Raw genomic sequence first — 15,996 nt, 5'->3', positions numbered from 1 at the left:
TGAATGAATGTAAGCATGTATCAGAAAATCATTTAGAATAAAGTTTATTGGCCGAATAGCTGACAGTAAAAAAAGTGTTTTAATATGACTGTCAGAAGTTGTCATTGTGCCAAAAACATCATATATAACACAAACCAACACAGACATACAACTAAACAAAGACAACAACACTAGATGAGGATAAACAAACAGTGTCTGTATACAGGATTGTGGTCTAGTTGGCAGACAGAGGTTCTTCTAACCTGCTTCATCTGAACAGGTTGTGACTGTTGTCTGTTGTTTTCTGCTCAACAGAGAAACTTAACATGACCGCCACCATCATCATTGCAGTGGTTGTTAGTGCTCTCGTCCTCATCGCTGCCATTGGAGTCACCGCTTACATAAAGAAGAAAGGTGAGAGGCTCACATAGAAAGACAGTTAATAAAGTTGTTTTAATTTCATCTTCAAGAGGAGTTGGAGCGAGCTGTGTGCTCAGGATAAGAAACACATGTTAAGGTTCATGTTGTGCAGCTGGTTGTGGATCCTACATTGACTTTAGCATAATGATGTAAGAAAGAAGTGACAGGAAAAGAAGTTAAGAAAGTTGGTGTTGTTGTGTTGTTGTTGCTTTCCAGCAGTTTGAAAACACTGAGAGCTAAAATGACTTGTCTTTGCTTTGTATTTCAGACAACTGCTCTTCATCCAGTGACAACGAGTCCAAGAAGTCTGAGCAGTCTGAACAGTCTGAACAGAATAAAACACTCCTACCGGCAAACTCATCAGTCTGAACACAGCGAGCTGCTTCATATGGGACATGAACTATTCACACTTGTTGTTAAAGCTTCACTAAAATATGTATAAAGGAGCTTCTGTGATTGTTTCTGTATTCATTGCGAAACTTGATTTTCCACAACAAATGTGAAACGTTTTGATATGAAGTAAACTGAGATTGTTAAGAGACAGGCAGAAACCTTCACATCAACAGGTCAGAAACATAGGAGGTAAATACTTGTTTATTATATTGTTTTCTTTTTCTATTTTCTTTTTATCTCTTCAGGTTTGCACTGGAACAATCGATGCTCTGGTCGTCTATCTGTGATACCCTTTTTTTTTTATTTTTACACTCACGTATGCCTGAACATAAATCCAGGGCTGCTCATAAGGGGGGAAAGGGGAAAGCTCTCTGGGGCCAAACTGCTGGGAGGCCCCATGGAGGCCAACAATAATCAAGTTCATCCTAAATATAAGCAAACATTTAAATAAACAATGTAGCCTGGTTCATCCTCCTGAAACTGGTCTGAGTCTTTTCCTGCGTCCCTAAACTAACTACGAGCTAATGTTGCAGTGACTTTCCTTTGCTATGCCAGAACCTGCAAATTAATCTGGAAGAAAAAGAGAGAGGTGGCAAGAGCAAAAATGTGTTGATCAACTTTAGTCAGTCAGCTCAGAAAGCTGCTCTCAGTCAGGCTGAAGATGCAAACGATAGCCAGGAGGCTAACGCTACAGCTAACATTACTCACCAAGAGGTAGATAGTGTCAGTGCAGAAGAAGAAACATGTTTTACTGCAGTAAAGACACAATCTGTAATCCAGACATACACAAAAGAGTCACCACACCAACAACACAGATTGAATATCATGTGTTTGGTCAGAAAGCTTTACAGTAAACCAACATCAGTCAGTTGACGGCTGTGTCTTCATGTGTTAACGCCTGCTGAACATAAACAACCTTCTGGTCTTTTAATTTCATAATTAATATCTTTCACTCTCGTAGATGATTAAAATAATTAAACTATATTAAAACACACTGACAGCTCCCAGTTTCATGTTATTCTGATATAAAGCAGCATCACTTCAGTCTGCTGAGGCCTCGGCTGGATCCAGTCAGATCACAATAGCAGATTCATTACATGTCGTAAACATTCAGTTTAGGTTATAAATCTGTTTCAAAGAAGCAGATTCACAAAACATTGTTGATCTGACCACTGCAGAGGTTTTTAATTACATGATTACAATAGATGAGTTTGAGTTTCACTCTGTGATGGACAATATTTTAATTAGCTTTGAATTCTGCATCTGGAATAAAGACTTATTACTGGTATTGTCAGAAAATTTAGATTAAATAGTTTAACAAATAAGTAACTTTAATTTAGTCCTTCACAAAAAGAAATTAGGCAGCCGGCATAAATGCAGACTTATTCAGAATAAAACATCCCAAAACAGAAATGAATTAAAATAAGAGCAAACTCAAAATGACACAAAGTGTTGAGCTGCTTTTTAAAGGTGTCCACAGTCTCCACAGATCTGAAGTCCAAAGTTCAGGAGCCACAACCTGAAAAGCTCAGTCTCCTTTAGCTTTCAGCCTGGATCGAGGAACATGAAACACTAGTTATCAGAAATATCAGACACGAGGCTTAAATTGATTGAATCAGTTTGCATATTAAAGATATATGAAGGTGAGGCTCTCGAGAGGTTGGATATTCATTGTGTCATCAGTTGTATTTTAATGTTTCACTTAAACATTTATAGTCCACAAACCCTCTGACACGACGCTGGAGATCATGGGTGCAGTTCCTCTTTACCACAGCTCTCCTGGATGCTGGTGTGTCTCTGTGTGCTGTCATGTCCTGTACAGCAGCTCTGGACTCTGTAACGCTGCAGAGATGATCTCCAACCTGAGCAGCTGTTTGAGTGTTCACAAGAAGTTTTTACTGACAAGAAGCTGTTTTTATGTGACGACCTGGATTTTGTTCCTCACTTAAAAATGACTCCAGTCAGTTATCATGTGTGAATAAAATATAAAGCTTGTATCATCTGTGGCTGTAAGATGTTCATTTAAGTTTCTTCCGAATGTTTCTTGTCTTAAATTTCTCTCAAAGCTTCTTTAAATGGCTCATATTTATGTCAGTTTTCTTTGAGATGTTCAATCATTACAGTTGACTATAAAGAGCGTAACACCCCCCATTTTTACAACAACTTGCACAGATGAGTGTTTCATTAATGAATAAAGTGCTTCTGAAACAGTTAAAAGTTATCTGTTTATTTGTTGTTTATTGGAGGTTCACAGTTGTTTTATAACATAAAGATTTCAGGAAGCAGTGAGGCTGTTTGTTGACACTAAATACTTTTTAATTGATTTTATTTGATTATCTTTGATCTGATGAATACTTTTGACCAGAGTCATTAATTATCAAGATGTCACGACAGACTGACACCAGCAGAAAGTCAGGTGACATCCTCAGGTGGTTTCCCATCAGCAGTTCAGAAGCAGATACATGGTTGGTCCACAGGGGGGCGCTGTCACACTGCTGACACCTCTGTACAGGTGAACTCAGGGATCAACTCAGGTATTGATCAGCAGTGATCAGGAAGAGCCTCTGTCAACCAGAGCTTAGGCCTCAATGTCACAAACAATATAAACTGTCAGATAAAAGCTGAGACACGTGTTGTTTTGTTTGTGTAATAATCATGAATAATATTGTCTCAGCTGAAGAAGTGAGAACAAAACACCTGAGTTTTATTTATTAAAGTCAATAACCTTTTGTAAAGTGCTTCAGAACAATAAACAAGCAGTGAAACAGTGTAAACGCTGCCAAAGCGAGAGCAAAATGAAAACCAGCATCAGGTGTTCAAACATCAACAGTGGTGTTACATTTCTGTGGTTGGAGCAGTTTTCAGCGTCCACAGCTCCAAATCAGTTCAGAGGCGTTGAGGCTGAAGGACAGAGCTGACCTGACCTGATGTTTGTGCTGAAGAAGCTCTCTGACTCTCTTTCTGCGTTGGTTTCATTTCTTTGCTTCTTGTTTTCATTTCAGAGTAAAACACTGAGGTCAAACATTGTTTCATCACATCTCTCATGTGTTTTATTATATTGTCTGTCCTGGTTGTAATTTAGCGAGTAGGTCTGAACTGAAACACACTAACACATGAATAAAATAATGAATATGGACTTCTAAAAGGATATAAGATGTTCCCCTCCGTCTCATTTATCTGCACACAGATGTGTTTAAAACAGCAGATAATAACAGTCTGCACTGCTGCACATCACCTGCAGGTTTGAGCCACGGGGGGGCGCTCCTCACCACATTTACTCACTATAAATAGATGAAACCTGACTTTAATTTGTTGTTTGTTGTTGATATTGTGATCAGGACTGTTTTCAGTCCCAGGGCAGCCACACAGAACAAAAGGACAATAAGACACTACTGCATCCACACAGACTCCAGAGTATCTGACCTGTAGCTGACAGTGACCTCTGACCTCCCAGGACATTCACACATTTCTGCACATGACATCACATGAAGCTACAAAACATGACACCAGATCTGAGCAGCAGGAGGTTTAATGCTCCTTTCATATGCGAACAAAGCTGAGACACTCAAATAAAACCCCGCATGTCTCCTCATCCTCTCACACTGGATACAATAAGATCATTTTACTTTCGCTTTACAACCTGAGTGGGTCATTTTTACCCAGTTATAAGTGACGTCATGCTCAGGCTAAATTCAGATTGGCTCATTGGCTCAAATGGAGGCTGATATTAACGCCTCTCTCTGTGTTTTCCCCTCATTTCACCACTGGATCCTGAAGAGGACGGAGCAGTCTGAGTCTGTCTGAGGATAAAGAATAATATTATTCTGGTCAAAGCTTCAGAAACGACAGTTCACCATGAAGATGTTGTTTCTTCTGGCTCTCCTGGGAACAGGTCTACATGATGCGGCGGCAGGTCAGTTCACATTATTTCAGCTGGTTGTAAAAGAAAAAATGTTTCGTGTCTTTATGTTCTGAAAATATGAATTGAAGGTTTGTTTGATAGTTTATGATGTTTAGCTCCAGGACTTCATTGCAGATTATAGAAATGTTTAAAACTGATAATCTTAAAGTTGACGTTAGTAAATCCTGTCTGTTCATCTCATTAATCACTGATAGTTTCTGTTAGAAGAGAAGTCTACAGTCTGTCTCTGAAGATGGATGTTAAAAAGTGTATTCGTCTATTTCGTTTTCTATATTTCGGACATTATTTTAATTCATGTGATCGATCTTGATGCTAAAATATCAGCAGACCTACGCAGCACAGAACAGTCCAACACACTCAGATACATAAAGAAAAGAGCAGAAAACATCAGAACAAGGCGTTAAAACAAAGATTGTCTGAAACTATATTTAGTGAACTGATCAGTTTTAATCTCTGAGTTGTTTATGAACGTTTGATATAAAAATCACCACTGTTTTAGAAATTATGAACATGTTTTATATTGTTTTAATTAATGAGTTATAATTAACATATTTTCTTAAAACACGTCACTACATTTCATCTGAATTTTGTACAGTTAATACAAATATGTGCACGCAGAAAAACACAAAATCAATCACAGCTATGAATAGTAATTTTAATAATAATTTAATTTAATTTAAAGTAAGCCATTTCCAGATAACGCCACAGTTTAACTCCACATACTGAAACACACATCTCCTTTAATGTAGTTCGTCCATACTGAGTTTTGTTGGTTGGGTCCAGTCATATTAAAATAAAAATAAATATTAAAGAGTTTCTGGAATTCTGTATTCATTGACTGCACAACAGAGGTTATTAGGATGTCTATAGTGTGCTGATCTTGTCGGAAATATAAGTCATTTATAAGACTGTAATTCTGAAAACAAAAATCATAGAAAAAAAACAAGTTTTGTTTGTTTTTTTCTTACAGTGACTCACTCTATGAAGTATTTCTACACTGCGTCCTCTCAAGTCCCAAACTTCCCAGAGTTTGTGGTTGTTGGGATGGTTGATGAAGTTCAGGTAAATTACTATGACAGTAACACCAGGAGAGTCAAACCCAAACAGGACTGGGTGATCAATGCAGTAGATCCACAGTTTTGGGACAGGAACACACAGGTCTTGATGAATACCGAGCCGACCTTCAAAGTCGGCATTGACATTTTGAAGCCACGCTTCAACCAAACTGGAGGTTTGTTTATTTTTCACTTTCTACTGATAAAATGTTGTTTATATTTTCATTCTGTATTTTACTAAGAAGATGTTACAACTCACAAACATTCACATGCACACACATGGACACACACACACACACACACATACACACACACACACACACACACACACACACATTAAACTGTCTGTTGGAGGCGTTTCTTGTCTAAAAACTCACAGTCAGTCTGAACAGAAACATCACTGAGACTGAGACTACTGGATGCTGCTATACTACACTGACACAGTGTCTCTGTCCATCCCATAATAACCAGCAGAGATTATTAACCCTTTATCTCCACTAGATTAGATCAGAATAACTCTGCTGAAGTGGCCACAGTGAGTTGGTCCATAATAACTCTACTGTAGGAACCTGTTTATCACAACAGTCTAACAACACACAGCTGATAGAGGAACATTACTGCCTGGTTTCTTAAACTACGGAGCAGGACTGTAAATGGGACACAGGCTGCTTCTGCTGGGTCCTCATATGAGAGGAGGAGCAGCATGTTTTAATACACCTGGCTGACAGGACCACATGGTGAATGTCTCATTCAGATCAGAGGTTTAACAAGTTTAACAGAACGACTCCACTGTACTGAGCACTGTGTCCATCCCATAATATACAGGATATATAGTAGATCTACAGATTAGATCAGATTAACTCTACTTGACCACAGTGTGTCTCTGTCATGATAAACATGTGTTGTGCTGAAGTGATTAGACAATTAATCGATTAGTTGATCAACAGGAAATTTATTGACAAACATTTTGACGATCAATTATTGATTTAAGTCTTTTACTGAACAAAACTCATAAACATTTTCTAGTTCAAGTTTCTCAAATATGAGAATTTGCTGCTTTTCTCTGTTTTATATTGTTATAAATTAAGTACTGTTCAATGTTGGTCGGACAAAAGAAGATATTTGAAGATTTCACTTCTGGCTCTGGAAACTTGTGATGGACATTTTCACTATTTCCTGATATTTTACAGCATAAACGATTTATTGATTAACAAAAAAAATAGTCATTACATAATCAATAATGAGAAAAATAATTAGTTTGATCCAAAAATATGTAGTAAAAACAGATTAGATTACTTTAAATCTACTGTACTGATACACAGTCTGTCCATCCCATAATATAGAAGAAGTATTTAGAAGATTTCACCTTTGGCTCTGAGAACTTGTGATGGACTTTTTCACCATGTTCTGACTTTTTACAGCGTAAATGATTTATTGATTAGCCGGAAAATAATCATTACATAATTGATAATGACAAGAACAATCAGTTTGAGCCCAAAATATGAAGTAAAATACAGATTATATTACATTAACTCTACTGTACTGATACACAGTCTGTCCATCCCATAATATAGAAGAAGACATTTAAAGATTTCACCTTTGGCTCTGAGAACTTGTGACGGACATTTTTCATAATTTTCGCACTTTTTAAAATAAGTAAATGTTAATCAATTAATCAAAAAATAATTAATAATGAAAAACAGAATTAATTTCAGTGTTAAATATAAAGTAGAACTCCAGATTAGATCAGATTAACTCGACTGTACTGACCACAGTGTGTTGGTCCGTCACATCAGCAGCATCAAACCAACATCTGCAGGTGAAACAGCTGTTGGTTGTGTTGAGTGATTGACTGATGGATGGACCAATCAGGACACACAGACTGCCTCCCAGTCTCCATAATGGTCCTGATGGTGTCTGCCTCATCCTGACCAGTTGTAGTAACACAGTGCTGAACAGGACACACTGTCCTGGCTGAGCAGGTGGAGTCTAGTGACTCATCCTGGACTGAAACTCTCCTTCAGTGAAGCTTCTAGAGCAGCTTCAGGACAGTCTGGTCTGTAGCTTCTCACAGGAAGAGGATGTTGTTGGACTGATCCACTGGCTGCAGGGTCTCAGTGGGTGTGATGTTCAGTCCAGGATCAGGTTTAATCTGCTGCTCAGGACTCCACCTCAGTGTGTGTGTGTGTGTGTGTGTGTGTGTGTGTGTGTGTGTGTGTGTGTGTTCACATGAAGCCACACCACCTTCAACAGTGGAGATGAACTGTTGGTCTCAGTGGAGTCAGTGTGTCTCTGTGGTGAAACAGAGGACATGAGCTGTGTCAGGATCTCACTCTGTTTCCCAGCAGTCTCTGCCTCTCTGTCTCTCTCTAAGACGTCCACACTGTCCAGATGATGATTGGCTGTGAGCGGCTTCCATCCAGCCAATAACAGCAGGAGGTGTAGATCCTGTGTTTCGGTGTCTGTGGATCAGTGTGTCTCTGTGGTGAAGATGTGATATCAGCTGATGATAGATGACTGAGCTGTGATCTCACTCTGGTTTAATGTCGTCTCTGTTTCTGTCTCAGGTGTCCACGTTTGGCAGTGGATGTACGGCTGTGAGTGGGATGATGAGACTAAAGAGGTTAATGGTTTTATGCAGTATGGTTATGATGGAGAAGACTTTGTAGCATTTGACCTGAAGACGCTGACATGGATCGCTCCAAAACCTCAGGCTGTCATCACAAAACACAAGTGGGAGAATGAAAAAGCTCAGACAGCAAGATACAAGCAGTACCTCAACCAGGAGTGTCCTGACTGGGTGAAGAAGTATGTGGACTATGGGAGGAGCTCTCTGCTGAGAACAGGTAGAATCACATGACCTGATGTTGTTTAATGGACACAACAGTCTCATATTTCTGTTCTTTTACTAACCAACAGTCACATCATCATTAATATAAACTGACATGCAGAGACACACTTTGTCTCAGTTTACACACATTTCTCTTTCTTTTATTTTCTCTTACCTCTTCATCTCTCTGCCTCCATTTTCTCTCTGCTGTGTTTCTGTCCATCTCAGTCTCTCGCTGTCCTTCTCCTCCCTTTCTCATCTGTCTCACCCCATTTTCTCACCCCTCTGTCCCTCCCTTCTTGTAACGTGTTCACATATTTAGCCTGTGTTACTAAAACATTTAAAGTGCGTGTAAAGCAGCAAAAAAAATGTGTTATGAGTTTGTCACACCACAGTAACATGTATCATTGACCACTGAGCCAAATTTAAAAGATTAAAACAATTGCTAAGTATCTAAAATTAGGTCTCAAAATCATGGAAAAACAAGCACTTCTCTCTGCTGTGAAACGCTGGGGGCGTGTCAGTTAGAGGCACTGAAACCACGCCCACGCGCGGGAGGGGAGCACTCTGTGTACTGCACAAGGACGTAGCCTAGCAACAATGGAAGCTAGTGCTAGCAGCATCTCTGAAGGACCCAGCCCTACCTGTTTGAGCCATCAGAGCCAGAACCTGACTCTGAGTCAGACACTGATAGTGCTCAGCCTCGTTCCTCACAGTCTCCATCAGAATGGTAATTTATTTCCCAGTAATTTAAACCCCAGTCTACATATAATTCCTTGTCATAGCTATATTGGTGCACATAAAATATAACCTGTGGATTATCATTGTGCTGTCAGATGGACTCGCTCAGGGAATCAGGCCAAATCATGTCATGATTAAATGCAATAACATTTGCTAACATTACATGGGCACGATGTAAAATCACTTTCAGGATTTGCACCTTCAGCAAAATGCATTTAATTAAACGAATACAATATTTATAACATAAGCACACACTTACACTGGCGGGCACGTAATGCCGGTGGCGGAGATGAGAGCACTTACTTTCGGCGGGACAGAGAGGATCGGTGGCGGGCACCCCTATGTGCCCGCCACCGATCCTCTCCGTCCCCGGCTTGCATCCTCCCGTCCCGCCGAAAGCGGCTGCTACCATCACGGCCACCGGCATTATGTGCCCGCCACCGGAGATGAGAGCACCTGCCGTCGGTGGCGGGCACGTAGTGCCGGTGGCGTGATGGTAGCAGCCGCTGTCGGCAGGACGGGAGGCTGCAAGCCGGGGACGGAGAAGATCGTGGCGGGCACGTAATGCCGGTGGCGGAGATGAGAGCACCTGCTGTCAGCGGGACAGAGAGGATCGGTGGCGGGCACATCCTCTCCGTCCGCCCGCCGACGTAATGCCGGTGGCCGTGCTGTAACTATCGGGGGTAATGTGGACACTGCAGAGACTGGTGTAGGTGGTGATTTTGAACTCTCCACAGTAGCTCCTCTTGACAACATCGATCCACCATTTCCTTACGTTGTCTCGGTAGGAGACTTAAATAGGCTAACTGAGCCGTTACCCTGGCCCGCACACTGTGGCATCCAGGAAAGATGCATGAGCTACGTGGATGAGACATGACTGGTTAGCTAGCTGCAGACTAGCATAAGCGATGCTATCCGAGACTCGAGAGCTAGCGGAAAACCACCGAAGCTAATGCACTGAACGTATTTATACTGCTTCCGCAGCAGGGCGGGGTTTATGCTAATCATAGCCGCGTTACGTAACGCGGCTATGATTTCTGACCCGCCCATTAAATCCTGAACACAGAAATGTTGAAATACAGTTTGGCAGCCTAGCTCCATAACTAAATTATAAATGGCTGAATGGCTTTTTACATGTTTTAAGGAAATACATTTATAACCTATTTAATGTGTTTAGAAGAAAATGGCTGAATTTGCTTTACACGGACTTTAAAATATATTCCATCAAACAGGAATAATCATATTAACAAACAGTAAATACTAATAAATAACCTATAAACTGTCTCTGTCTTTACTCTCCAGAGCTTCCCTCAGTGTCTCTCCTCCAGAAGACTCCCTCCTCTCCAGTCAGCTGCCACGCTACAGGTTTCTACCCTGACAGAGCCTCACTCATCTGGAGGAAAGATGGAGTGGAGCTTCATGAGGAGGTGGACCACGGAGAGATCCTCCCCAACAACGATGGAACCTTCCAGATGAGTGCTGACCTGGACCTTTCATCAGTCACACCTGAAGACTGGAAGAAGTACAACTGTGTGTTTCAACTCGCTGGTGTGAACGAGGACATCGTCACCAGACTGGACAAAGCAGTGATCAGGACCAACGAAGGAAAGACTGGAATCAGAAGTGTTGACGGTGAGAAACACATTTATTTTACTGTAACAGTCCTGCAGTTCATGTGTTTATATGTGTGTTGGACATTTTGTTTCCTTGTATTGTTTTATTTCATTTAGAAGGCTCAGATTAACATTAAACCAATGCACATGTTCACCTCTGGGCTCTTAAAAGTGTATCAGCAAATTCAATTGTCCACTTTTCCATTTTTTAATACAGAACAATGTCAATTATAGCTGCTGCGCAGCGATGGGTCGGGTCGGGGCTATTTTTGGCAAATTTAGGCAATTCTGAGCAACAAACAGGAGAATAGGAAGACAAGACAGTTGACAACAATGTTCGTTTTGGACCACTTGAGGCTTGAACCCACAACTTCTGGAACCAAAGACTGTCATCTATCTCTCTGAGCTAATTGGCAAGTGTCAATACAACAGTGGCTTCACAAATTGAGTAAGCCATTCACTGTTGTGCAGGCAGATTTGAAACCACTGTAAAAAATTCAGTTATCAAGACAAAAATCTGAAAATACACATATTGCAGCATGGAGATGTTGGTAATTTTAAAAATGATTGATTTGCTCCATAAGTGAATAACTGATGTTTAGCTATGTCATTATTGCATTGACTCCAATTGTTCACATGAAAGAAAAATTTAAAATGCTGTAAAAAAATTAAGTTTTTGAGGCTCAATTTTTGATAAATCAAAGGAGGAGAGAGGAAATAGGTTTAAGAAGTTTTACAGTTTTTGAAAAAAAAACTGAGTGATGTACTTCATAAATTTATAATTAGGTTTAAATGTACAGAAGTTCTGGCTTCATTTGTCGACTCAGGGAGTCACTGTCCGGGCAGCTGTTGTCAAGGCAGATTTCAAAAATGGTCAAAAAGTCAGAAATTTTGTTACCTGAACAAAAATCTGATAATACATAAATTGCATCTTGACAGCATGGAAATGTTGGTGATTTGTTTTTAACTTAAAGTGTTTTGCTTCATAAGAGAAAATTTGATGTTTAAAAATGCCACTCTTCCATTGACTCCAGTTGTTCCCATGAGAGCAGAATTCAAAATGTTCTCAAAAATTCAGTTTTTGAGATAAAATTCTGATATTTGTAATGAGTTTAAGTGGACTAAAGTTTCAGCAGTATTGGGGCTACAGTTTGGTGAAAGTTTCAAAACTGTAACATGTACTGTTGATTTTGTAGGTATTTTTAAAGTTTTTAAATTTAAAACGCTTATTGTGCCCCCCCCCAGGAGGAATATTGACATGTCCTTGGAATTAAGTAAATCTGACATGGGGCCGGACATTTCTGTAAAGTTTGGTGAGTTTTCGCCCATGGGAAGTATGACTTCCTCGGAAGAAAGAAAGAAGAAAGAAAGAAAGAAAGAAAGAATTCCTAGGAATACAATAGTCCGGCTAAGCTGCCCGGACCCTAATAATGAAACAAACTAAACAAGTTTTTTCTGGTTGCCTTTTAACATTTTGAAATCAGCTGTTTACCACCTTGTAAATCTATTGTAGCTTATAAAAACTGTAACTGTGAGACTATTGTACTGTCATTTTATACCAATTCAGACCACATGTAGCCATTTTAATGTGTAACCACCAGGGGTCGACAATATAACTGGCCCGGTGGCCCGGACACTCCAAGCACTGGCCCGGTGGGGCCAGCATGGATTAAAGTTCTCCGTCGCTACAACGGATTTCCGTCATTCAAACTTAACAGAGGCGACTTGTGTGATCAATGTAGATCGGAGGAGAACTGTTGGCTGATGTTTATTGACAGATTGTCACACTCTACAGCCAATGGTATCGTTAACAGCGTGTGCTCGCCTGACCAATGACAGTGCAGTGACCCACACAAGGCGGGATCTCAACACGGAGTGGCGCTAAAGTTTAGCTGCTTTGCTAGCAAGGACTCGTTGCGCTGCTGAGTTTAGTCAGCACGTGAGAACTCGTCTGACACGGAGAGTCTCCTGTTGTGTGCTACATGTGTGAAACAACAACTATAGTCTGGACTTTGTCTGCAGTGTATCTGTGTAAACGGCTTCATTCAGCGTCTCTCCCTCCCCTCTGGCACCGTGAGTTACCATGGTTACAGGACCGCCCTGAAACTTTATCATGATGATCAATAAGAAGTTTTTGGTTAGTTTGACTGTACAGAGTCATGAATGTTGCCTGATTGTAGCTCAATGCTGAAATCTTGTATTATAACATATAGAACAAAGCCTCAGAGCTTCTTTGATTATTAACATGTTAGTGATGACAGAAAGGTGATAACTCGCCATCAGACTGACAAGGCTGCAAAAGGTGATGCTTGTATGATGTATTTTTCTGTTAAACGATAAGAGGCTCACTTTAAGAAATATTATTAATAATAATAATTAATGATAATGATGATGAGAAGAAGAAGTAGAAAAATAGCGTACTGAAAAGTTCTGTAGATGGTTGATTATTTGAAAGAGTAAAACTTGAGAGAAGCTTGGCAAAACAAAGGCACACTGATTTCATAGATTGAAAATTACATTGAAAAGACAAAAACATTTTAAGTGTGAATAGAACAGCTGTTCAGATCATCCTCCTGTAAAACACTGTTGGTCAAATATTTAAACTTGATGTCTGCATTAGAGAACATGGTGTGGGGTGAGGCTGTAAATCTTATCTTATTTTTTTAGCACGTGTCAAGTAAAATGCCCTGTAACATGTAACAAAATGAGGTCTATTGTGAATTGTGCAGGTCAAATGTTATTAAATCAAATTTGCCTTATTGTCTACCCCTGACCACAGTTCAGAGACTATAGGCACTGTGTTGATTTAACTACTGGTCAGTTTTAGAAGATGAGTATATTATTTAAAAACTGAATGAATGTATGCATGTCTCAGAAAATCATTTAGAATAAAGTTTATTGGCCGAATAGCTGACAGTCAAAAATGTGTTTTAATATGATTTTCAGAAGCTGTCATTGTGCCAAATACCATCATATAAAACACAAACCAACACAGACATACAACTAAACAAAGATAACAAAACTAGATGAGGATAAACAAACACAGTGTCTGTATACAGGATTGTGGTCTAGTTGGCAGACAGAGGTTCTTCTCCTCTAACCTGCTTCATCTGAACAGGTTGTGACTGTTGTCTGTTGTTTTTTACTCAACAGAGAAAGATAAGACGACCGCCATCATCATCACTGCAGTGGTTGTTATTGCTCTCGTCCTCATCGCTGCCATTGGATTCATGGCTTACAAAAAGAAGAAAGGTGAGACGCTCACATAGAAAGATTGTGTCTTTGTGTCTGTATTTTCCTAGTGCATCAAAATCTGTTTCAAACAGCAATAAATTGTCAGGCTCAGAGCCACAGTGTCATGATGATATGAGCAGAGAAGCTGACTTAATGTTTAAGTTAGATATTTGTTATTATTATTTAGATGTTGATGTTTTATCATATTTGCTCTTATCCTTCATATATTATGTTCAACACTGGTTTACTCTTATAAACTCCAGTTATATTTTATTTCTGTGTGTTAGTGTTAATACACTCAGATACACTGATGTCCCCTGAAGCCTGACTGACAATTTTATGACACTTAACAAACACTTTAAGGTAGTTAATGGCTCACAGGCAGAGAGAGGAGTCGCAAAGTTTTGTGGATTGTGTTTTTTCAGGGTTTTGGATCCTACATTGACTTTAGCATAATGATATAAGAAAGAAGTGAAAGGAAAAGAAGTTAAGAAAGATGGTGTTGTTGTGTTGTTGTTGCTTTCCAGCAGTTTGGAAACACTGAGCGCTAAAATGACTTGTCTTTGCTTTGTATTTCAGCCATCTGCTCTTCATCCAGTGACAACGAGTCCAAGAAGTCTGAGCAGTCTGACCAGAGTGATATACCCCTGAAGGCAAACTCATCAGCCTAAACACAGTGAGTTGTGTCATATGGGACATGAACTATTCACATCTGTTGTTAAAGCCTCACTAAAGTATGTGTAAAGGAGCTTAGGTGATTGTTTCTGTATTCACTGTAAAGAAAATGTCTGACTTTCAGTTGATTTTCCACAACAAAGATGAAACTTTTTGATATGAAGTAAACTGAGATTATTAAGAGAAAGGCACACATACTTTCAGAAACCTTCACATCAGCAGGTCAGAAACACAAGAGGTAAATACTTGTTTATTATATTGTTTTCTTTCTCTATTTTCTTTTTGTCTCTTCAGGTTTATGGATGACTTTTGCACTGGAACAGTCGATGCTGTGGTCGTCTATCTGTGATACTCCTGGTGATGAAGCTCACTCCTCCTCTCGCCCACTGCACACTGGGTTTGACTCCAGTCCTCCGCCTCTCTGCAGGATGAGCAGGATAAGAAATGTATGGATGGAGTTTAGTATCACTGTGGGGAGCTTTAATGATTTGAATGTAATTCATTGGACACATATTTCCATCTGGTTAATGCAACATCTCTTAATGTCACCCTATGATCACACACAAACACAAAACACACAGTCAGCATCACTACCAAACTTGTTTTCTAGTTGTGTAAATAATTTGTTTGTATATTTCTTTAAAACTGAGAGAAGATTTTGTTTTGATTTCAACCAGGCTGAAGCAAACAATAATAAGAGTATGTTGTTGTTTTGTGTTTCATAAAATCTCCCTTTTGATCTGTTTTGCCACATTATTATATTTTAATTATAGCTGATTTTCTAAAAGGGCTGTGAACTGTTTTCTTGTAAATCTTGTTAATATTTCCTGCTGGTGTTTCGGGACAAGGGACGTTTTTCTCTCTTCGTTTGTAAACACAAAGAAATTGAACAGCGAGTCTTAAAATCACTTCTTATGTTGGGTTGAGCAGATGAAAGTCAGATGAAGTTGATTTCTTTCCTTTTGTACTTTTGCTTTTCAATAAAGTCCCAATGGTCCAAATTTCTGCATCTTGTTGTGATTGCACATATATGCTTATATATCTGTGACTGTAGCTACAAGAAGATGAATGTTGTAGCTACATTTTGATCAGACTGTTCTCTGTAGGAGACTTTGTGACCTGGAGTTCATTGAT

General features: G+C 39.5%; 1 protein-coding gene and 1 long non-coding RNA gene across 2 annotated transcripts in view; both read left to right on the top strand.

Moving 5' to 3' along the window:
* The window catches only part of LOC311273300 (uncharacterized protein), a gene marked incomplete at its 3' end in the record, with an annotated part of 44,067 nt that overhangs the window by 16,799 nt on the left and 11,272 nt on the right, over positions 1–15,996 (top strand). Inside the window, exons 3-6 of the mRNA XM_084380280.1 lie at positions 8,337–8,615; positions 10,643–10,972; positions 14,107–14,205; positions 14,767–14,852. Of these exons, the coding sequence (XP_084236406.1) occupies positions 8,337–8,615; positions 10,643–10,972; positions 14,107–14,205; positions 14,767–14,852 (794 nt within the window). The remainder of the gene's footprint in view (positions 1–8,336; positions 8,616–10,642; positions 10,973–14,106; positions 14,206–14,766; positions 14,853–15,996) is intronic.
* Positions 300–723, top strand: LOC311273342. Its single transcript, XR_014624662.1, has 2 exons — positions 300–393; positions 668–723. It is a non-coding gene; the product is annotated as an uncharacterized lncRNA (long non-coding RNA).

Source organism: Pagrus pagrus, assembly GCF_965226575.1.
Source record: "Pagrus pagrus genome assembly, chromosome: 17".
NCBI classification, from domain to species: Eukaryota; Metazoa; Chordata; class Actinopteri; order Spariformes; family Sparidae; genus Pagrus; species Pagrus pagrus.
Note: the sequence above shows the minus strand (reverse complement) of the source record. Positions and strands in the feature narration are given on the sequence as shown.